This window comes from Chinchilla lanigera, unplaced genomic scaffold (assembly GCF_000276665.1).
Source record: "Chinchilla lanigera isolate Chin_1 unplaced genomic scaffold, ChiLan1.0 scaffold00116, whole genome shotgun sequence".
Taxonomy (NCBI): domain Eukaryota; kingdom Metazoa; phylum Chordata; class Mammalia; order Rodentia; family Chinchillidae; genus Chinchilla; species Chinchilla lanigera.
Genome location: NW_004955517.1, coordinates 3,699,032 through 3,721,724, shown reverse-complemented (window position 1 = coordinate 3,721,724; position 22,693 = coordinate 3,699,032). Strand labels below are relative to the sequence as shown.

General features: G+C 38.8%; 1 protein-coding gene across 1 annotated transcript in view; it reads left to right on the top strand.

Annotated features, from left to right (window-relative positions):
- Ptprg (protein tyrosine phosphatase, receptor type, G) overlaps positions 1-22,693 on the top strand; it is a gene marked incomplete at its 5' end in the record, with an annotated part of 676,568 nt that overhangs the window by 631,185 nt on the left and 22,690 nt on the right. Inside the window, 11 exon segments of the mRNA XM_013506946.1 lie at positions 2,022-2,118; positions 7,001-7,083; positions 7,278-7,412; positions 8,333-8,467; positions 11,354-11,526; positions 13,536-13,671; positions 14,151-14,297; positions 16,538-16,631; positions 17,501-17,577; positions 18,061-18,189; positions 22,352-22,498. Of these exon segments, the coding sequence (XP_013362400.1) occupies positions 2,022-2,118; positions 7,001-7,083; positions 7,278-7,412; positions 8,333-8,467; positions 11,354-11,526; positions 13,536-13,671; positions 14,151-14,297; positions 16,538-16,631; positions 17,501-17,577; positions 18,061-18,189; positions 22,352-22,498 (1,353 nt within the window).

Genomic DNA, 22,693 nt, shown 5'->3' with positions numbered 1-22,693 from the left:
TTCATCACATTTATATGAAACAGACCAGAACTGTCATGAAATAACTTTTCCCCAAAGAGATGGGTTAAATTATTGCCTGTGGGGCTTTTGTTTTTAATGGATAGCTGAGAAAGCCTACAGTTATGGAAAATTCAATACCTACAGTGTCTAATAACTGGAAAATGGTTAGAATATGGTTCCTTAGAACAGGTAGTAACGCTTTTTTTAATACCTTAAATTGTTTGATGACAGCAAGTTCCTCCTTGTAGAGGAGTCTTTTCCCAAGAAAGAACTTTTTGAATGTAAAAGAATCAGTTTCTTGTTTTTGTTATGCTTACTGTAAATGTTGTGGGAAACACTTGTCATTGCTATGCACCTTCTCTGTGGGGGAAAAAAAACGTGCATGCTCCTAAGGTCTGTTACATCTGCTTGGTGAAAAACCTTTCTCTTGTAATTTTGTGTTAGTTTTTTCTGCAATGACTTCCCTTATTAGGTAGCTCCAGTACTTTCTGGGGTTTGAATCATACACTATAGAAAATCTGGCTTTTTAGCATCCTTTTACCGTACTGTCCAACTTACAAACATTCAGGTTGCAAACTTCCATAAATATGAATTGACTTTTCATTTGGAACATTTGCAAATACAAACAGATTACAAAGTAGTGGTTGTTTGCCAGTGTCTGCCAGACATTGTCACAGCTGTGCTGCTGTGTGCTTACTGTACAGTGGGATACTGTACAGTAGTACAGTGCTCAATCAGAGCCCAGGGTGTCCAAAAGCAAGGGGAAAAGCAGCAGCGATGTTGAAGTTTAGTTTTTTTTCTAATGGTTTTTGTTGATATTTGTGTCAAAGGTATGTAAGAGTCACGTTGTTGGACTTATGAATGATTCTGACTAATCAACATTCTCCTAGAATTGGACTGGTGTTTAAGTTGGGGACTTTACATTCCTTGGCTCATGGAAGATGTTTGTATCCAGGACCCAGGCAGGAGAACTGGGTCATTCCACTACTACTAGTCATCATTCTGTGTCGAACTGCTACTACTACTTTTCTAAAGGAAGTTCACTTAAATAAAATTAGAGTTTACAAATAATTAATAAGGCCACACATATCTGAGCCAGACATGACTGTCTGTCGGTGTCGTTTCAGGACTGTGTCTTCAGAGTCAGTTTGTCGTCTCTTGGATGTAGAAGGAGGCTGTGGGGCCTATACACATACAGCAAATGATGGTGATACTGTACTTGTTAGAAATTCCTGTTCTTCCTGTAGGACTCAGTGGAACTGTCACCTCTTATTTTAAGCTTTCTTCCCATTTTTTTACAGCTTCTTCTCTGTTGATCCTACTTGACTACCTTTTTTTCTTGTAAACTGTTACATACTCCAAAGAGATAATTCTTTTGTATCGTAGTGCCTAAGTCAAAATATGGAATAAAGTTGATTGATGAGTTAGTAAAGAATAAAAATCCTTGTACCTTCTTCATTTTCTCCATTTTCTTTTTGTTATGGTTCTGGTAATGATCCTATCTGAAGCTGGGTTCTGGGGCAGAAATGGCAACTTCAATGCTAGGAAGTTTGTGAGTACTTTGTTTTTGAAGCATATTTCATATCTGAAAAGGACATATTCTAAGAACTACTTCAGACTCCTTCACTCACCACACGCACTCCAGACCGCATATGTACATGGACCTGGTGGTACAGTTCAGCGTGGCCTCTTGCCTGAACAGAGAGACACGGTGAACACGAGGTGTGTGAGGCTGCTGCCACTGTGAAATGCCTCTTGGTCTGTAGTAACCTTTTTTTATAAGTAGGAATACCTCTAAAATAGTAATTTAAAAATAGCGTAGTAAATTCACAGGCCAAAAAGACAGTTGTGATTTTCATCAAGTTATGTGCTGTGCATAGCAGTCAGTGCTGCTGTATGACAGGCAGTATACTGGGTTTATCTTTGTCAGCATCACCACCAGCGTGAGGAGAGTGGTGCCTGACTGTAGCCGCTCTCCTCCTAACGCCTGTCTGAAGTCCTGCTGTTGTTTCTGTCTCCAGGAAGTGCAGCGCTGTACGGCTGATATGAACATCACTGCAGAACATTCCAATCATCCAGACAACAAGCACAAAAACAGATACATCAACATTTTAGCATGTGAGTAATAACCCTTAAACCATCTTCAGCTTTGAGGAAATTACATTTTCTTGCTTGGATGTAAGCTGAAAGCCGAGAAGTCAAGATCAGGACGCGAAGCGCGCTTCTTGCAAGCTGACCTCTCATGAGCCTCTCTCCTGCAGTGCAGCAGAACAGCGGACATTTTCCGTCCTCTGGTTTTTCCTTAAGCTGTCAGGTGGGGAAGAGCTTAATAAGGTGACTATAAGCGGTGTTCTGCACTGTGTCCACATGAAGTGATACCGAGTTCTGGAACCAAAGTTGAAATGTCACTTGGGTATCTTGACATTTTTTTTAAACCAGTGAGAGCCACGTCTTTTTAATACAAACAGAAATTTGCAGAATTGAATTAAGTAAGCTGCATTTCAAAGCAGTTGTGTGCACGTGTGTGTGTGTGTGTGTGTGTGTGTGTGTGTGTGTGTTTCCCAGGGCATTCATTCTGAGCTACATTTTAAAATTTTTGAGACAGGGCCTTGCTAAGTTGCCTAGGTTGGGTCTGAACTCAGAATCCTTCTGCCTCAGCCTCCCAGCGTGTTGGGATTGTAGGTATGCACTACCAGGCCCAGCTTTCGAAGCAGTCTTTCTAAGACTATGTAATTGAGCCTTCCTTTTGGTCCTTACCTTTAGCCATTCCCATGTATTTTCAAGGTCAGGCGTACCTGGAAGTTCCAGACTCGGACAGACAGGCAGTCTCCAAATGGAAGCTGAAGGAACAGCTTAGGAACACAGACTACTTGTGTGCCGAGAAGGCCACTGCATCAACATGTCAGGCTTGCACCGCTGCCAGATAACGCAGACTGAGCATCACTGATCTGCATCCCAAAACTCTGAAATCTGAAACTGCCCGAAAACTGACATGGTGCTCAAAAAATTCCCTACTTTGGAGCATTTCAGATTCCAGACTAGGGATGTTTAACCAGTAAAGTCTGTGCAAATTATTCCAGTATCTTTTGTCCCAAGCACATCATAAAAGGAATCCTCAAGGTATCTTTGCTTTGATATGAAAGGTAGAGGCACCGTTGTTTTCGGGCCAACACGCATTATGGTAAGGACCACATTACACAGAATTTCAAATAATAGTGAATTTACATTGGACAACGTAAAGTTTGAACCCTACTGTACAATTCTGTTTAATAAAGTAAAATAGAATTCATACAATGTAAGACCATACCCATGTAACATAGAATTCACTGGCTTTTAATATACATTCAGAGTTGCAAAACTGTAACTGCAATGGATTTTGGAATATTTTTAGTGTCACCAACAAGAATCCCACATGAATTAGCAGCACTCCTAATTCCTTCCTCTACACCAGCCCCCTAGAAACCCTGACCTGTGTCCTGTCTGGGCTTTGCACAGTCTGGACATTTCATGTGAGATTACATAATCTGTGACCTTTCGTCTGGCTTGCGCCACTTAGCATAACATTTTAGATTTGTTTATGTCATACTATGTCCACTACTCTAATAGTCCATTTAGACTGCATGGGTAATAACATTGTGGTTAATCATTTATCAGTTGATAGCCACTTTTTGGCTACTATGAGTACTGGTGCTCGGAACATTCATACACAAGGCTCTATACAAATTTTTATTTAGAGACAGTCTTGCTAAATTGCACAGGCTGGCCTTGAACTTGTGATCCTCTTTCTTCAGCCTCCCAGTGTGCTGGGATTGCAGCTGTCCATCACCAAGCCAGACTGGTAACTGTCATTTTTTTCCTAAAAATAATACATTTTGGGGAAGTATGAAACTGTTTTCCAAAGCATGTGTTCCATTTTACATTCCTACAGCAATATATGAGGGTGAGAAGTCTCCGCGTTCTGCCAGTACTTGTTTTCTGGTTTGTTTTTCAGGTTTTTGTTTGATAACAGCCCCTAAATGTGTGTGGAGTGGTATCCCACGGTGGCCGATCTGCACCTCCCTGATGATGAGGGGCGTCCAGCATCTTTTCTTGTGTTTATTGGCTACTTGCCTCTCAAGAAATGCCTCTTTTAATCTCTTTCCCTTGTCATCTTTCACTGAACAGTCATTTTACTGTTGAGATAGATGACATCTTTGTATATTCTGAGGACAGATTCTATATAACTGGCAAAAATTATTCTCTGATTCTTTGCATTGTCTCTTTCAGTTTCTTAATGGGGTCCACTGAAACACAGAGTTTTAACATTTTGGTGAAATCAACTTACATAGTTTATCTAAGAAAGCATTGCCCAATTCAAGATTTACTCAATTCTAAGAATTTTGTAATTTTTAGTTCTTAGTTTTTGATCTGTTCTGATTCAATTTTGATACTTAGTCTGAGGTAGTAGCCCACCTTTATTCTTTTCTTTCCTTTTTGGCAGTGCTGGACATTGAACCCGGGGCCTTGAGCATGCTAGGCAAGTCCTGTACCCCTGTGCCACAATTCCAGCCCACCTCCCCTTCATTCACTTGCATGTAGATACCCACGTGCTCAGGGACCCTCAGTGGAAGACTTTCTTTCGCCATTCAGTTGTGTTAGCCTTCTTCGAAGATCAGCTAACCAACATGCAGTGGATTGTTTCTGGGATCCCACTTCTGTTCTGTTGATCTGTATGGCTTTCCTCCACTCACCAGTATTTCACTCTGTAGATTACAGACAGCTTGGTGACAAGTTTTCAACTTGGGAACTATGAGTCCTTGGAGGACTTGTCAGTCTTCTTTTTCAAAACTGTTTGTGCTATTCTGGGCCCCTTGGGTTCCCATATGAATTTGGGAATAAACTCATGGACTTTGCTAGTGACTACTGTACAGTGAATCTGCAGACTGATTTGAGGATGACCTTCACTGTAACAGTACTATCCCCCAATCCATGAAGGTAGATATCTTCCCACATATGCAGGTTTAATTTATTCCTAAGTGTTTTATTCTTTATAATGCTATTGTAAATGAATTGTTCGCTTAATTTTCAGATTGCTTATACATTTGAGACAGGCTCAGCAGCATATACCTGTAATCACATATGCTTGGGAGGCTGAGACAACAGGATCGCAAGTTGAAGGCCGGCTAAAGCAATTTAGGGAGACTTTGTCTCCAAGTAAAACTCAAAAGGACCACATGTAACTCAGCGGTTCCCAGATGTAACTCAGAGTACTTGCCTAGACTCCAGGAAGGCCTGGGTACTATCCCCAGTATTGCCAAAATAAAGGAACGTGACTGATTTCTGTGTATTGATCTTATGTCCTTCAACCTTGCCAAAGCTATTAATTTTTGTGAATTCTTTTGGGATTTTATATATGGGATGATATCATCTGTGAACAGAGATAATTTTATTTCTTCCTAAAGTTTTAAAAGAATTGTAGCTTACTTTTTGAATAGGACTTTCTTTCACTTCTCTAAAAAAGTAAAGTAGAGGTTTAAAAAGGAGAGAGGGAACAAGGAAAAGTCAGTTTTCCTTTTTGCTCACCTCGTTCTCTCCCCTACTGCAGCCTTAACTTCTAGGGACCTCTCCCGCTTTGGCTAAAACTAGATGGCAAGAGAGAGATGGAAAATCAAAGTGACTTGAGTGGGATGCACCCAAAGGTCATGGTGTTTGGCTGGAAATGTAGTCCCTCTGCTTCAATGTAGATTTACTTTCACAAATTCAAATTAGATAGTTTTATTTTCAGAAGTTCAGAGGGTTGAGTTTTGACCAGTCAAAGTTTGGGCATATCATGTGTCACTTCATTTTCCCCCTATTATATCGATGCCTTTATGTAGTGAAGAATAGCATAAACATGTCAAGGAAACAAGTAAAATCACACTATAATTGTGCCAGAAACATGATGTAGGACAACCCTGCTATACTAGGGCCAATACAAGTTTCAGGACATACATGGATGTTACCACACCACTTCCAATACTTATGCAATGTGAATTTTACAACTTGGAATGGCTACTAAGACATAGTGGTTTATATCCAGAGGCCTAAAAAGAAAATTTTTATTTGGAGCATATTACAAAATTTTCATTTTTAATAGGCAGCTTATTTCCTATCAACTGTTGATGTTGTTTCTTAGAACAGCAAAAACAAGCAAGTCACAATTCCAAGACTATAGGTGGCTTTCTAGAAATGCTTTAGTGTAATCAGAGGTTGGTAATGTCTAGGCCAGCTCCTCAAATTGATTTCTTTTTGAATTAGCCTGTTATGGTAAGAACTAAACAGAAATATACATTGGCCTTTGCCCGTTCTCTTCCTCACTAGGTAAAATGAAAGTAACAGCTGTGCTTCCTTTTATTGTTCTTACTGTTCTAAAAATCCAGGCTCGCTCTGTTGAACAAGTACAGACACATAGAATGCTCTACCTCTTCCTTTGTTCCTAAACTAAGGAAAAGTGAACCTTAAAATCTGGGCACTGACTTCCTGTGATGAGATTGCTAGGAAATGAAGTTGTACTTCCTTCAGTCACATAGGTTCTGTGGAAGTGGCAGAGAGTCTGTCTGAATTTAGCAAGGGAATCTCCTGAAAAAGAAGTGTTCTGGACCTCACATAACAGCTGTCTTTTTTATCTATCTTAATGGAAAGTGGAGGGGTGGCTGGCTAACTGAAGGCCTTTGAACATGGTTTCAAAAAAGAAAACAATGAAATTTTGGAGGGTTGCAACTTGCAGTAGTTTTACACAAACTAATAGGGACCTGAATCCTCTGCCCCGAGGGCACCCCCATCCCAGTGTGAGACAGCAGTAGTTCCACGTCTTTGACATGGGTTTAAATGTGCTATTTAGTACCTATTCTGCCAAAAGTAGAATGCCAGGGCATCCTGGGAGATGCCACATGATATGACTGCCTTGTTTTGTGTTCAGAATGCTACTTTTGAAAAGCCTTAAGTTCTTACCTATTTGTTTTTGCCTCCTTGTCCTCTATAGATGATCACAGTAGGGTGAAGTTAAGACCTTTACCAGGAAAAGACTCTAAGCACAGCGACTACATTAATGCAAACTATGTTGATGTAAGTCAGAAATGTTTTTACAAACCTGTTTCTGAAAACTGAGAACTGCAGCAGAAACTTGTTGAATGTATTTTAATACCACACAGAGCTTTCACTGAAAACGCAGCCTACTGAGTGTGGAAGATGCTTGAATTACTAACTGGTCTTCTCTGATAACTATGTTCATCTCACTTTGTGCTGTGTCATCTTTGAAGGGTTACAACAGAGCAAAAGCCTACATTGCCACCCAGGGACCTTTAAAGTCTACATTTGAAGATTTCTGGAGGATGATTTGGGAACAAAATACTGGAATCATTATCATGATTACAAACCTTGTGGAGAAAGGAAGAGTAAGAGTCTCTTGACTTTCTATCTTAATGATCCACCTTCATTCACAAAATACTGATGCAGTACCTGCTGTAGAATAGGAATTTGACCCACTATAAATACTTACAGAAATGAAAAGTGTTTTGTCTGCTTTTATCTTGGTTATGGTCTGCTGGGAAAGGAACTTCAACATTACAGGTGTGAACTCAATGTGATGACAGAAGTGTGTTTGACTTTCATTAGGAGGATGTTAAAGGAGCTAATATTTTGAGGACAAAGTGAAATAATGAGGAGAACGAGTTAAACAGGCAGGTAAAAGGGAAGGGAAGGGACATTCTAATTTCAGAAAACAGGAAGAGCAAAAAGCAGAGAAGTTAGAAGATGCATGGAACAGTAAAGAAATTACCCATAGTTATTTAGGGGAAGCAGAGACTGCTTTATACACCTCAACCATGATGAAGATCTTTGTTAAAACAAAATGATTAAGGCTATAGAATGTATTGGACTTGAGCTTATATTCGACAGTGGTGACTTAGCTAGGCCTTAAGTTCACTGCTCAAAAATCTCTACCTCTTTACTTGCACTGTGGAGTCCTTATTTTGCCTTTGGTAACCCAAGTTGTAACAGAGATTCCCCATTACCAAAGACCTTCAGAGACCCAGCCAGGCCTCTCAAATGATAGTTAAACTCCCTTTAGAATACATCCTACTCACGTTTTATGCATGTTTACCTCTTAGACCTTCTGTAAAGGACATCACATAACTAAAAATGCCCATAAGCGAGACACCCACTTCTCAGATGATCTTGCTCAAATTCCCCCTGGCCATGAAGTTCTTCAGAGGTCACATCTGCCCGTGTATTTATTTTTTCAGTCAAATAAGTGACATTCTTTTTTGTGGTTTAACATTATCATTTGGAATTTATAACTTTTCTCCTTTTGCAGCGAAAATGTGATCAGTATTGGCCAACAGAGAACAGTGAGGAATATGGAAACATTATTGTCACACTGAAGAGCACAAAAGTACATGCCTGCTATACTGTTCGTCGTTTTTCAGTCAGAAATACAAAAGTGAAGAAGGTACTGAGGAAGCTGGGTGGCCCACCAGGGCATGTCTTTTTATACTTGTATGAAAATTACTATACAGCAAAGATGGAATCTCATAATTTCATAACTCTCTTAACTGACATCAGTGTATGGTGTGAAATATATGTATGGCCAGAGCACACAGTAGAATTTAATTGGCCTAGGGGATGGGGATTTAGCTCAGCGGCACAGCGCCTGCCTGGCAAGTGCAACATCGTGAGTTCGATTCCCGGTACTGGGAAAAAACAAAACAAAACAAAAAACAAATAATTTAATTGGCCTAAGTTCTTTATTCTCCTCATAAACAAGTCTTCGTTAAAAAAGAAAAAAAAAAAAAAACTAGGCATCTTCTTAGGTTTTGGTAACAATCAGCAAATATAGCAGCATCTGTTTGTTGATTTAGCTTTTTAATTTCGATTTCCTGACAGTTTTAAAGCATTGTTTCCCAAAGAGTATTTCAAGGAACACTGGTGCTACAAGATACTTCTAAACTTCTGCTATCCAATAAGAATGGGAAGTAAATGCAACATAATATACGTCCTCTGTTAGAGATGCATAGTGAACACGAGTGTCCAGAGTGTGGGAGTTATGAAACTTGGATGTTTTTCCTAGTGTTTTCTAATGTGGCTTAACCATAAAATATGTACACTAAGTATAGCAGTGCATGTAATGCCAGTTCTCTGGAAGACTGAGGCAGGAGGATTGCAAGTTCCAACTCAAATGGAACAACTTAGTGAAGTAATTTTTAAGTGGCTGTGGCTGTTTCTGAAGACTATAATCTCAGTCTGTAAGAGTACCAGAAGACAAAACAAAATTTCAAAAGTGTACAAGTACAAATACACCTTCTCTGGAGAGCTAGTGATATCCTGAGAATCACGCTGTATAGAAATGCTTCTTTCATGTCATCTCAGCCTGTTTTTTTTTTTCAAGTTCCACTGTCACAGCAGGAATCTTAGATCACCACAGCAATATCTGAACTCTAGGTAGATGCAAAGAAAGATGATGTGACTGCTCTACAGACAGATGCGGCTGTTGTTTGTGGGATCTGTTTTTATTCTTTGTTTTGGGGCATCTTGGACTTCTAAGAACTTCTAAAAATGTGATAAAAATAGTAACCTCATTGCCCCAGAAGAATTCACATTTACTCAGATTCCACTCAGGAGCCCAGAGCCCAGAAGTGCATACTAAGGTTAACGGTCCTTTCTGTGTGTAGTTATTTCCAGAAATGGCAGAAATACATGAAAATCGGTTGCACTGGGCCAGGGATATAGCTCAGTGGCATAACCACCTGCCTGGCAAGTGCAAGGTCCTGAGTTCGACCCCAATATCAAAAAAAAAAAAGATAAAAATCAGTAGCACTGTATCTGTACACTGTCATAGAGCTATTGGTTAGCTAAAGATACCCAATTAGCACTATAAAACTGATAAAGCCCACTTCTCATGGGAACCCTTCCGGTAGGTAAACAGGCTTGCTCAACCATCCTTTGAGAACTGCTTAAGTAGTCAGAACTCAACTGAGAACTGTAGCTACTCTACATACTGGCAAAAGCAAAATGCAGAAAACTGAGTTAACACATTGGAGAAACTGTCGCAGGCATTTGTAGAGAAAGGCCGGACACCCTTCCAGTCTCAGTGTTGATTCTTGACCCTGAGTCATAAAAAAAATTGTCAGAGGCATTAAAACATCAGAAAATGTCATAGCCGCTGGTGTGCTGGGGACTTTTAAAAAAAATTATTTGCATTTATTCATGACTGTATTTTCCTTCCTCAATCTTTGTTTCTTCAGTTTCTTTTGAGATGTTTTTCTCTCCTGTTTAATATCCTCTTCCAGCACAGGAACAGTTTGTTCCTTTCAGGGAGGGTCTTCTCCGTGTGGCAGAGAGCTCTTTTAGTCTAACAGTGCATCCTGGGTACTTCACCTGCGCATGTTCAATGACCAGGGAATCTACTGCTGAGCCCCACATTGTGCCTTACTGTCTGCACCATTAAGTATGTGTGGCAAAAATGCAGCACTCTTTTTAGGCCACAGCCCTGCATCTACTCCTAGTCTTTGACCTGGGCACACCTACGACATCCACCACTGTAACAATGAATGTCACATATTGCTTTTAGAAAGTGACATCTTTTAGATGGTGACATTTTAAATATGGATACCCTTAATAGCCTGGGCATTTTCACAGGTATTCTTAAAGTGAATATGAAAATGTGAATGTCTTGATTTACATGATTTTGTGGGGGATCCTGGGTTGTTAAGAGTAGCAAATCATTTTCACAGAATACCTCACACAACTTTCAGGAATAGCTATTTGGGGACTTTTTCATCAGAAGTAGTACAAACATAAAAAAGGTCAGTCGGTTAAAGGAAAACTGCTCTGAAAAAGTTATGTATGAAACTGATAGATAAATGAGACATTGCCTCTGGAGATGGAGTCTCACTCAACACTTAGGTTCTTCCTGGCGAGTACAGAGCAGCAGCTAGCCTGCCCGCATTCCTGATCCTGATGGTATCCAGCCTGAACGGTGGAAAAGGGGAATTTTAGCCCATAGGCAGATAAAAGCCGAGCACAAAGTGGGTCAGACAGTAAGGAAATGGAGGCCCTGTATGCAAACCACAAAGTGCTCTTCACAGTCCTAAGTCCAAAAACCAGTATTAAAACGTCCATCTGCGGTAAAATCTGAATCTCATCTTCCAAGAGATAGTGATGCTTCATATCCAGCTATCCATGAATGTTAACCACAAATGGCATGAATGCCGGTCACAAAGAAGAGACAAGCTAGCCGGAGTCATGAGATCAAAGTCTTATTTCCTAACCCTTTACGTTGTACTGAGCAGAATGTTCATCCTTGGATTAAAGATGCCTCTTTACACCTTTCTCCTAGGGCCAAAAGGGAAATCCCAAGGGCCGTCAGAATGAAAGAGTAGTGATCCAGTACCACTACACTCAGTGGCCTGACATGGGAGTTCCTGAGTATGCTCTCCCGGTCCTGACCTTTGTGAGGAGATCCTCAGCCACCAGGACGCCAGACATGGGCCCTGTGTTGGTACACTGCAGGTAGGGCTGGCCTCGTCTTTATTCTGCCAGAAGTGGGACCTTCTGAACTTGGACCCCAGAAACGCTGTTCCTGCTTTGCTTGACTTGGAGGGCATTCCTCCTCTGAAAACTGGGATAAATCAACCTGTGACAGCCTTTGAATCCATCTTTTTAATAAAATCCCTGTTGTTGTTGTTTTTTTTCCAAGAGAAAAAATAATAAAAACAATGGTGTGCAAGTGCAAAACATGATGATAGGAGATTAACAATGGTTAGTATATTGTGTGTTATCTTCAAAGTAGTTGCTCAGAGTACAAGATATAGGCATGAAAAATTGATCAAACAATATAAGTACAAACCGTTCTTTTTAATAAACTAATAGAAATTAGTAGTATAATTATCTTAGCTATCTTGTGTATATATATATATATTTTTCTTTTCCCTGCCTTCTTTTCTCCTTCCCCCCATCCCAGTTGTTCTTTCCTTTTGAGCAGTTTCTTCCCCTTTTACAATATCTATTATACCTTTTGTATCTTACTTTTTCAGTTTTTACATTAGGGAGACAATATGATGTTTACACATGTGAGTCTGATTTATTTCACTTGTGAGTATGGTCTCAAGTTATATCCATTTACCTATAAAATCTTTGTGTTTGTCCTTCTTTGTAGCTTAATAGTACTCCATTGTATAAAAATACCAAATCTTGGGGCTGGGGATTTAGCTCGGCGGCAAAAGCGCCTGCCTGGCAAGCGCAAAGTCGTGAGTTCGGTTCCCGGTACCGGAGAAAAACCAAAAAAAAAAAAAAAAAAAAAAAAACCAAATCTTTTTTATCCATTCCTCAGTTGATAGGCATTTGGATTGTTTCCAAGATGTAGCTAGGACAAATTGTGCTGCTATAAACATGGGTGTACATATGAAATCCCTGTTTTTTGTAGAGTAATTGTAGGTTTGCCCTAATAAATAAAAATAAGAACTTATAAGCGTTTTCAGCACCAGAGATTCTGAGTTTTTGTGCATGGCTTTCCTGAAGGGTTTCTCTAAGTAATTTATAGTACATATGACATGATTTCTTAAAGAATTTCTAGTTTATACATACTATAAAAAATACCTTTCTAAAAAGCACTGGGAAAGCCTGGTGTAAAGTGTATTTCCCCTCCACTAAAACAACTTAAATGGTTGTTTGAAAGTGCTTTTCTTATTCTGTAGTTGACGGTGCAGCAATGCATAGCAGTTTCTAAGCATTTCTTTTGGACTGTTCTTGTAATATGAGCCTTTACAAAAGCCAGAACACATCTTCTGCTTAGAATCCTGTAAGAATTCTGCTTTTTCACGGGTAAATTTAATAAGCACTAAGTAGATATGTCTATCACACAGCCTGGGTATTGCGCGAGATAGGAAACTTTCTGGGGCATTCTGCCAAAACACTTCTTACTCAATATTACAGAATTTAGATCTGAGTATTTTTAAGATAACAATTAAGGAATATGAAATAAAGAAGCTGAATTTTCTAGATATAGCATTCTTATACCATGATTAAAAAGTAAAATATCACCTTAAATAGGAATTTTCTAATACTGAGAACATCAGCTTCTTAGCTGCATGCAACAGCAGCAGACTGAGAAGAGTACAGCAAAGGGGTTTATTAAGAGGACAATGACTACTCGCAGAATCACTGGGACACTCGAAAAACAAAGCATGAGGGTGACCAGTGAGGAGGCCTGGTTCTGGTGTGGGGATGGCTGCCGCTGCAGACACTTCAGAGGCCCAGGATCGCTGACTGCGTGCCAAGCAGGCTGAGAAATCAAGGAGACATCACCTGTCTCCCAGCTTCTGCAGCGAAAAGGCACCTGTGCTTCTTGTCAAACTTACGAAGTAGAACTTACCTAATGAAGTTTATCTATGTGTATCTTAAGTCATTCATACTAGATTACCTAGACATCACAGTTATTTCTAAGTTCCTTATGCATTTAGATTGCAGCTTTTCCAGCCCTTGGCTTAAAAGTTCTAGCTGAGTGCCTTTATTTCTTACAGTGCTGGTGTGGGCAGGACAGGCACTTACATTGTAATAGACAGCATGCTACAGCAAATAAAAGACAAAAGCACAGTTAATGTCCTGGGATTCCTGAAGCATATCAGGACACAGCGCAACTACCTCGTCCAGACTGAGGTAAGGACTGGTCCTCATAAGATGCCAGCACATGCTTACCCTGAAGGGTGAGTGGATGAGAAAAACATTCGTTCCCTTAGGATTTAAAGGAATGGAGAAGTGTGGAGTAAAAGATATCCCGACCATGATCTGTTTGCAGGTCATAATTACCATTTCTGATTGAACTTTAGCATTTGGATTGCTCAATAACTACACATTTATGCATCAGATACAGTTCTATTAGATGTGATAAGGAGCTAGATATGTTTTTAGGCCTCAGAGGAACACCGTTCCTAGCACAGTATGGAATACAGAGGAAACTTAACATAGTCACTACCCTAAAAAAAATTAAGATGGATAGGCAAGTGAGTATTGAGGCAAACCTCCTAGTTGCTAACGCTTGTAGGAATTCACTGGGAGGTCGCAGTTGGTAGACCTCATGGACTGTGGGTTACCCCTTAAGAGCGCTCCTGATGACTCCCATTTATTGCACCTTCTAGGAGCAGTATATTTTCATCCATGATGCCTTGCTGGAGGCCATTCTTGGGAATGAAACTGAAGTATCTTCAAATCAGCTGCATAGCTATGTTAACAGCATCCTTATTCCTGGAGCAGGAGGAAAGACACGACTGGAGAAACAATTCAAGGTAGTGCTTTGACTAACTGCTTTAGTATAAAACAAAATTGCAGAGAAATGCCCTGGAGTTTGGGGTCTTAATAGCACTAATGTCAGCTTGATATGAACCTCTCCTCATTTTCCTTCTCATTACATTTAAGGAGTACAAAACCACCCCCACCAGTATTATTAACATTCAAGTAGAGAGTACCATGCTATTTCTCCTCCTGAGCAGTTTATCGTTTAACCCAAACATTAACATCCTCTAGCCACAGTGACATAAGACTTGGAGTCAGTGGTAGTCAAAAAAAATTGTCTTTTTTCTAGACTATTGGATGATACCTTTGTCAAGAAGGGTTATTTGTAGACAGGTTGTCCTCAGAATACACCTGTTTCAAAAACTATTGTAGAAAATAATTTAAAATGCCTTTTAAATGCTACTAAATCCAACAGTACTCTAGGAGAGTTATCTTTTCCTGAAATAGTTATTCTTTTTCTTTGATAGGGGCATGAAGAAGTTCAGAGATAGTTAAGGTCCATATGGATTAACTGACATGAAGTTGACAGAGTATAAGGACTATTAAAGCAATTAAGACTGGAAAAGCTTGAAGAATTAACTGTAACTTTGAAATGGGGTCTTTCCAATTGCTAAGTACTTTCTTATTCATTAGTTTTTCATTATCTTTTCAGTTCTATTTTCTTGGATACTGTGGTATACACAGGTAATTTCCCATTTTGTGTCAAGATTGAAAGGATGAGAAAAATCAGTATAATTTTACTTTTCATGCAAAAGCTTCCAGTAGACTCTGAAACCTTCATTTGAATCTCAACTAAAGAAATGAGACTGCTAAGCAAATTACATTAACAGATATGAAATGAAAAACATTATTTTTACTGAGTTTAGTCCTAACAATCATTTTAAATGTCTGGCTGTCCTCTTAACATTCTAGCTACTGTAAAATCACTGGAGATAATAATAACAACTTTTAAAATGTATCATTTTAAATGTTTTAAAATGAGTCCTTACAAAATAGTACATAGCAACATTTCTTAATTCTTCCTCCTTTTTTCATTTCTGCTGCACAAATTCAACCAAAATTTTTGGACTGTATGGAAGTTTCACCATGAATACTAAAGCAACACAGGCTCATCTCATTTTTTTCCATCTTAAAAAATTACACACATATAAAATAATGTGCAGAAAAACTTAAATGCTGCAAACTTTAAAACTTTGAGTGCCAACAATATGCCACAAACAGAATATTCCATACCATGAAACTTTATTTTATGCAGAAAATTATTAAAAATGTATATAAGATTATCTTCAGGCTATTTATATATGAAACATAAATTTCCTGTCTTGACTTGATTTCCGTCCCCCAGACAGCATATTTATGCAAATATTCCAGTCTCCCAAAGAATAAGACATTCTGCTGGTCCAAGCATTTCAGATAAGGGATACTTAACTGTTTGTTTTTGTTTACACATACAGTACTTTAAGAATAGAAAAATTCATAGAATAAATTTATTTAGTTGGTAATCAGGTAATGACTCTTTTTCCAGTACTAAACATTTCACAATTCAAACAAAACAATCAGAAACTCAAAAAGGAAAACGACTTCTAGGGCCATGACAGTAGCAATAAAGCTCACTATTCCTATATTGCTACATTAAAATAGACTGCCTGCACAAATCACCACAAAAAATAGTATTAACAAAATGGTTCAATACTTCCTATATATAGGAAAATAAATACACTACTGGGCTGGTCATTTATAATGCCCTTACCACAGTGAAGGTGAACCTTTTAGAGTTTTCCCTGATAACAGACAGCCCACTGCAGCATGAGTGCCATAGGTTTGCTGCCACTGCCTTTGAACAACCTCAGTTAAACAGAAAAGTATGAAGAAGCTATTAAGTTCTTTACCTTCTGGGAACATCATTAACTCCTAATAGCATTAGGCTTTTCTAGTATAGGCACTCTAACATCTTGTGTGCCACTCAGGAATTAAAGACAAAATCCACATAGTTCAATCAACATTGCACACCCAGTACTGGTATTCCAGGAGCCTCGTGCCTGACAGAAGTTACACAAGGGCACAATCAAGATCACTAACACAGGTACCACCTAGTAAGGTATGAGAGCACTCTTTTCACCAAAAAATGTGTGTGTTGGGTAATAATCTGATTATTGGTATTGTTCCCAATTGTGAAAACAGGTGCTATCAATTATGACCTTGAATGAAAACTGAAATGTCACTTTTCTTTTAGCTCGTCACACAGTGTAATGCAAAATACGTGGAATGCTTCAGTGCTCAAAAAGAGTGTAACAAAGAAAAGAACAGAAACTCTTCAGTCGTGCCATGTAAGAGTTTAAAATCAGTTTGGCTAGGGTTAGTGTGTCCATGTTTTATAAACTGGCCTTTATGTATTATATAAAGAGGCAGCTACTAGTAAGGAGACATTATGTTTAGTGTAGCTAAGCGAGTTTGAGACAAGAAGATGCAGCAGCTCGTAGTGCTACCAAATCACTCCACCTACATGACATGAAATCTAGCTTTGATTCACCTCACCTTACAAGAATGTGCTTATTTCTACCATATTTCAACTTAGAAATAATACCAAAGTTGTCATCACTGTGGCATTAACACTCCTTTAAAATTTACCTGGATTAATCTGTATAACTGGTACTGCACCATTGAATTATCCTGACTATGAATCCCGTGCACTACTGATTGGTGATGACCCTTGTACAAATACCTCAGGACAAAACAGAGGACACTGTGAATGCACTGCAGACACAGACATGGGTGAGCACTGGAGAGACATATCACTAGACCACTGTTTCCTATGACTTCCATGGGGAAAAAGGTAGGGGATAAAGGGTTGGAAAAAAGAGTAAAGGACAACATATTGGTATTCAGTGTGGGAATATCAAACCTGACATATCTGGCAGTACATTTCAGTATTCTTTAAGTGATTTGCTATGAAAACCTCTCCCTCAGTAACATTTCATTGTTACATTGCCCATGGCCTGGATATGTGCAGCAAAATTTCATGTTATACTCTGCCTTCCCTGAAAACATCTTAGCTTTTTTTTTTAAACATACTATATTGGCAAGCCTTAGAACAGAGCAGCAGGGAGATGTGTTATTCACTAAGTAAATCATGGAAAGAGCTGTTGGTTCCTGTATATACTAAAGTGAATGTACTATTGTTTTTTCCATATGATAGCTGAGCGAGCTCGAGTGGGTCTTGCACCTTTGCCTGGAATGAAAGGAACAGATTATATAAATGCTTCTTACATCATGGTGAGAGTCAACCCTGAATCATAAATAAGCCCAATTAAACTGAACGATGTGAAAGAGCAGATACCACCTATGTGACTGATTTCACTTCTGAAATAATTTCTCTATGTGTAATATCAAAACTATAGAGATTTCTACATTTTGAGACTTTTAACAGAAGATTGCCAAACAGTAGGAGTATAAAAATGCCTAAATGAAGCAAAATGCTTCTTACAGAATTTACTGTTAATTTCACCCATCTAGTCTTTGAATAAATGTTGAAATTACTATTAAGGAAAGCAGCAGGGGTGACTTCAAGTAAGTTGCATGTGGAGAGAAAACTGTCTCCACAGTGTTAGCAGAAGTACATCTGAAAATTACTGAATGCCTTTATCAGTTATTTTAGTGTGGTCAAAACAATGCTGTTTTGTTTCATGAATTTATTTTACTATCACAAATTAAGAATAAAATACCCATAATCACTGATTTTTCCTATTCCAACTGCAGGGATATTACAGGAGCAATGAATTTATTATAACCCAGCATCCTCTGCCACATACTACGAAAGATTTCTGGCGAATGATTTGGGATCATAATGCACAGATCATTGTGATGCTGCCAGACAACCAGAGCTTGGTGAGTAAGGCACATCTGCTGTATGTTAATGAGCCCTTGACACTAGGAACATAAATGAGCATAAATGCCTTGGATACCACGCCATAGAGCTAAATGGTTTGTGAGGGAACATACACTTGAAGACCGTATAGATTCACTTCATAGAATTACAATACCAACCCTCCCAGTGCCATTACCCTTCAGTTGTACTTTATTGTGGCATGTGGTAGAAGATTTTGAAAAAGATTCTTTTAGTGGTTTCATAGTAAGACTATAGACTGATTTCCTATCTGCCATATGGCATTTTGGACAGACATAATTAACTCAATTTTCACAGGTACCAGTACTAGTACTATCTCACTTAATAGCTGAGAAATTTGAGGCAACTAACTTGCCTGAGAGCACACAGAAACTACTGGAGCCAAGGATAGGACCAGAGTCATCTGTCTCCAAAGTCCACATTTTTAATCATTTTACTCTAAATGTTCCACTCCACAACACGTGAACATTTTTCAGAAAAAGTATTTTATCAGAAGTACTAATAATGTTTATTCTTTTTCCTGTTGTATAGTCAAGTCAGACACGCTGCAGGCAAGTGATAGGAAAGGCTGTTCGGGTATAACCTACAGAACTCTTTAAGACCTCGACGAAACAACTGTGTCTGTCCCCTGCCTTAGTCCTTCTCTGTTGAAGTCTCTGAACTATGTAGGAATCTGTGGGCAAATTTATGAAATAAGCTTGAATGAACTGCATGCATCCTTAAATTTCAGAACTAGCTGGGTCTTGAAACGGTACTGTGTGGACACGTGAGCCCATAAAATAAAGGTGAAAACAAAAACAATGAGACTCTGCCTTCATGAGTGTCAGAACGATAAGTATTTTAGTGGGGAAGGAACAGCATGTGATTGAACCCCTAGTCTGGATGACATGCATTTGACTGTGTGCCCAGTCAGTAGGAACTTCTTCACTGTCACATTCTGCTCCAGCTTCAGATACCAAGGCTGCTTCTGTATGATGGAATGGCAACCAAGTGCAGACTCGCAAGCTAAATGCTGGAGTGCAAATTTTCAAATTAGCTGGCAACAAGGGCCTGTTCTCTTTGGCATGAGGAAACTGGAGGCATTCAGGGTTGTCAAAAATGTTCATTTGTTGAATGAGTCAGTATTTTGTTACTGTTACCTAACCCCAGAGGATAGCCACCATAAAGCCTCCACAAAGGCGCTCATGTCTGTGGAAAAGGCTGGAGGGAGAGTGGGGTACGTGTTCTACAGAGTGAGGACACAGGGGCTGCCGTCCACCATGTCAGCCCAGTGTCCGAAGCGAGGCTAGATGCGTGCATGTCTGCTTTTCAGCTCCTGGATCCGAAGTTTCACCATTGCAGGTTTTCCTAAGAAGTGTATCTCTAGATTACTCTCCTCACACTATGTATTACGCTGCTGCTGTACAAGACTACACATCTGTAAAGACAGGCCCAAACTCAGCGGTCCCTAACTTGGAAGGCACTCTCACCAGTGCCTGGACACCTCTGATCTACAGATACATTTGTCAGCAAAATGACCGCGAGGCCTGAATGCCTGCTGAACAAAGAAGTAGCATTCAATGTTCTTGGCCTTTCAGTGAGAACAATGATCGTCAGGTTCAGTTTATTTATTCAAAAGTCTTTTCTGCTTTTCCTTTCACCATACGTGAAATCTGTTTGGGACCTTTTAAACTAGTTAGATAATTTCCTATTCAGTGTTACCATCCTAACGTTTCTGTGCAGTACCAAGTTTTATTATTCACTCTTTTCAAATATGGAAATTAAGGCTCAGAAAGATTAACAAATTTATTCAGAGTCACATCCAATCCTAACCTTATGCATAATCTGTACATAATTGATTAAATTAAGATGTTCTGTCCATCGTCACTTTATATCTTGAATATTTATGTGGCCATACTTCCATTTCTTTGAATAAAATGTATTAAAACTGAAAAGATTTAAGACTTTTGTACACATTATACCTGTTGTTAATCTGTTTCCCCTTACGCTGAGCTTTATAAATAAAAATGTACTTGGCAGTAAGCTCTATTAAAACATGAAAGGGTGATAAGTCTTATTGGACTGTTGCTTCATTTCTAATGCAACGGTGCAAGATTAAACAAACCTTTCTTTGATTTGCACATTATTCAGAATTATTTCAGATGTCAATGACAGTAGCTAGGCATTTTCAGGAGAATGCCTATAAAAGTCTACATCCTACAAGCAAACTAGAGTTTGCTCTAATTTGTCATTTGCTCTAATTAGAAAATGGGGAAGGGTGTACATGATCATATTTCTCACAGTCTCCAACCTCTGTGACAATTTTTTTCTTAGGCATCATAGTTTCCAGGGATACAATTCAAGTACCAATCCTGAGTATCTCTTTCTTATCTTAAAATGAATGAACATGTAAAGCTTGCCTCATTGAAAGATGACTTTTTGTTATCCCCTCTTAACATCTGAGACTGACAGGTTAAATTTTCTTTTAATGAACACCTTGTACTTAACATGTTATTTATGCATAACTTCTTTCCAAAAAGGCTGTCCTTTGCTACTTTTACCAATGTGATTTTAGACAACTTTGGACACTTCTGAGGATGTCTTCATTTATGAAGGCAGATAGTGAAAAATCCCTTATTTAGGGACCGGTATTGAAAATTTTAAAGGATACAACTCAGTAGTAAAAAAATGAATGTCCCTGATAAGAAATGAGCAAGAGACCCAAACAGATATATCTGCAAATAATATATAAAAATGACCAGAAAATATATAAAATGATGCTGAATAGTATTCATCATCTGGGAACTGCAAATCAACCTCACAGTGGCTTAGTGCTTTGTATCAGGATGGGAGTTACCTAGAAATCAAATGACAAGGGTGGCGAAGGTGTGGAGAAAAGGGCACTCTCACACTGTCACTGGGACTGTAGGGTGGCACAGCCATTATGGAAAAGAGTCTGGAGGTTTCTAATGAAATTAAAACTAGGACTATCAGGACTTCAGATGCAGCTCACTGGCAGAGTGATTGCCTAGCACACACAAGGCCCTGGGTCCAACCCAAACTAATGGGGAAAAAAAAAATTTATCATGTAGCCTAATAAAATAAAGTCACCACCATGTAAAGGTATCTGACTGTCTAAATGTCCATGTTAACTGCAGCATCATTTGCAGTAGCCAAAATAGAGAAACAACCAGTCTGCCAGTGGACAAACGGTCAAAGACACTATGGTAATTAAACACAAGGGTATATTATCCAGTCCTAAGAAAGAATGGGATCTTGTATTTGCCAGTGTGGATGACCATGGAGAGCATCATACTAAGAGAAATAAGCCAGATACTAGAAGACAACTAATACACAATCTCACCAAGAAAAAAAGCAATAGATTCAAATGTGTAGGGAAAACAAAATAGTAGTTATGGGATGAAGAAAGAAATAGGAAGATATAAGTGAAAGGATACAAAGAAGCAGACATGGAGAATGGAAACCCCTAGAGAGGTAATATATAACATGAAGAGTACAGGTAATTATGCTATGGAATATTTGGAATTTATGTTAGATGAGATTATTACTTGCTCTTCCCACCAGAAAACTATGTAAAATAGTGCATATGCTAATTTATTTGACTATAAGGAACGCTTTTACTATCTCTGTGTGTATAACATTGTTCTGTATACTTTCTATACAATAAAATGTATTTTAAAGACATTATTTTACTAACGTATTTTAAAAATTCAGAAAGAAAATGTTTATGAAGGTCTTCTGCAAAATGGCACTCCACCATACAATCGTTAATATACTCCATGGGAACAACACATAGTCATGTCTTGATTGCTTAAGCAACTGTGAAATAATAAAATCAATTGACCTAGAGGTAATCTCCTTTCCTAGTATGCTACTTACTGTCCAGAACAATTATCAGCTAACAGTAATACCTCCCTACAGAGCCCATGCTGGGGTTGATACAGTGACAGGTGAGAGGTGCTAGGAAAGGGATATTATCAAAACATAGTTATGCAGTAAGAAACACGACCCACTGAGCTCAGCATGACTAGGTGGGGGTACAGTTCAGACGACTAATTAAAAGATGGCTTGAGAGATAGAGAAAATGGCAGAATAAAGAATCATTTTGTAAGAAAATTGAAATACTTTTTTTGGTTCTCAAAGGCAGAAGATGAGTTTGTCTATTGGCCAAGTCGAGAAGAATCCATGAACTGTGAGGCTTTTACTGTCACCCTTATCAGCAAAGACAGACTGTGCCTCTCTAATGAAGAACAAATTATCATCCATGACTTTATCCTTGAGGCAACACAGGTACGCTGTATCTCACTTCCTCCCTACTAGCCATACTGGGGCCCTGAATCATCCTTTTAAGTACTAGCGGATTAATTTACTACTCTCAGGGGCCTAGGCGTTTGAGTAAGATTTCATTTTAAATATGTACATTTCCCTTTCTTCTTCCTTCAAATATTTGCTTTTTCAGCTGACAAGATGGAAGGTAACAGTTCC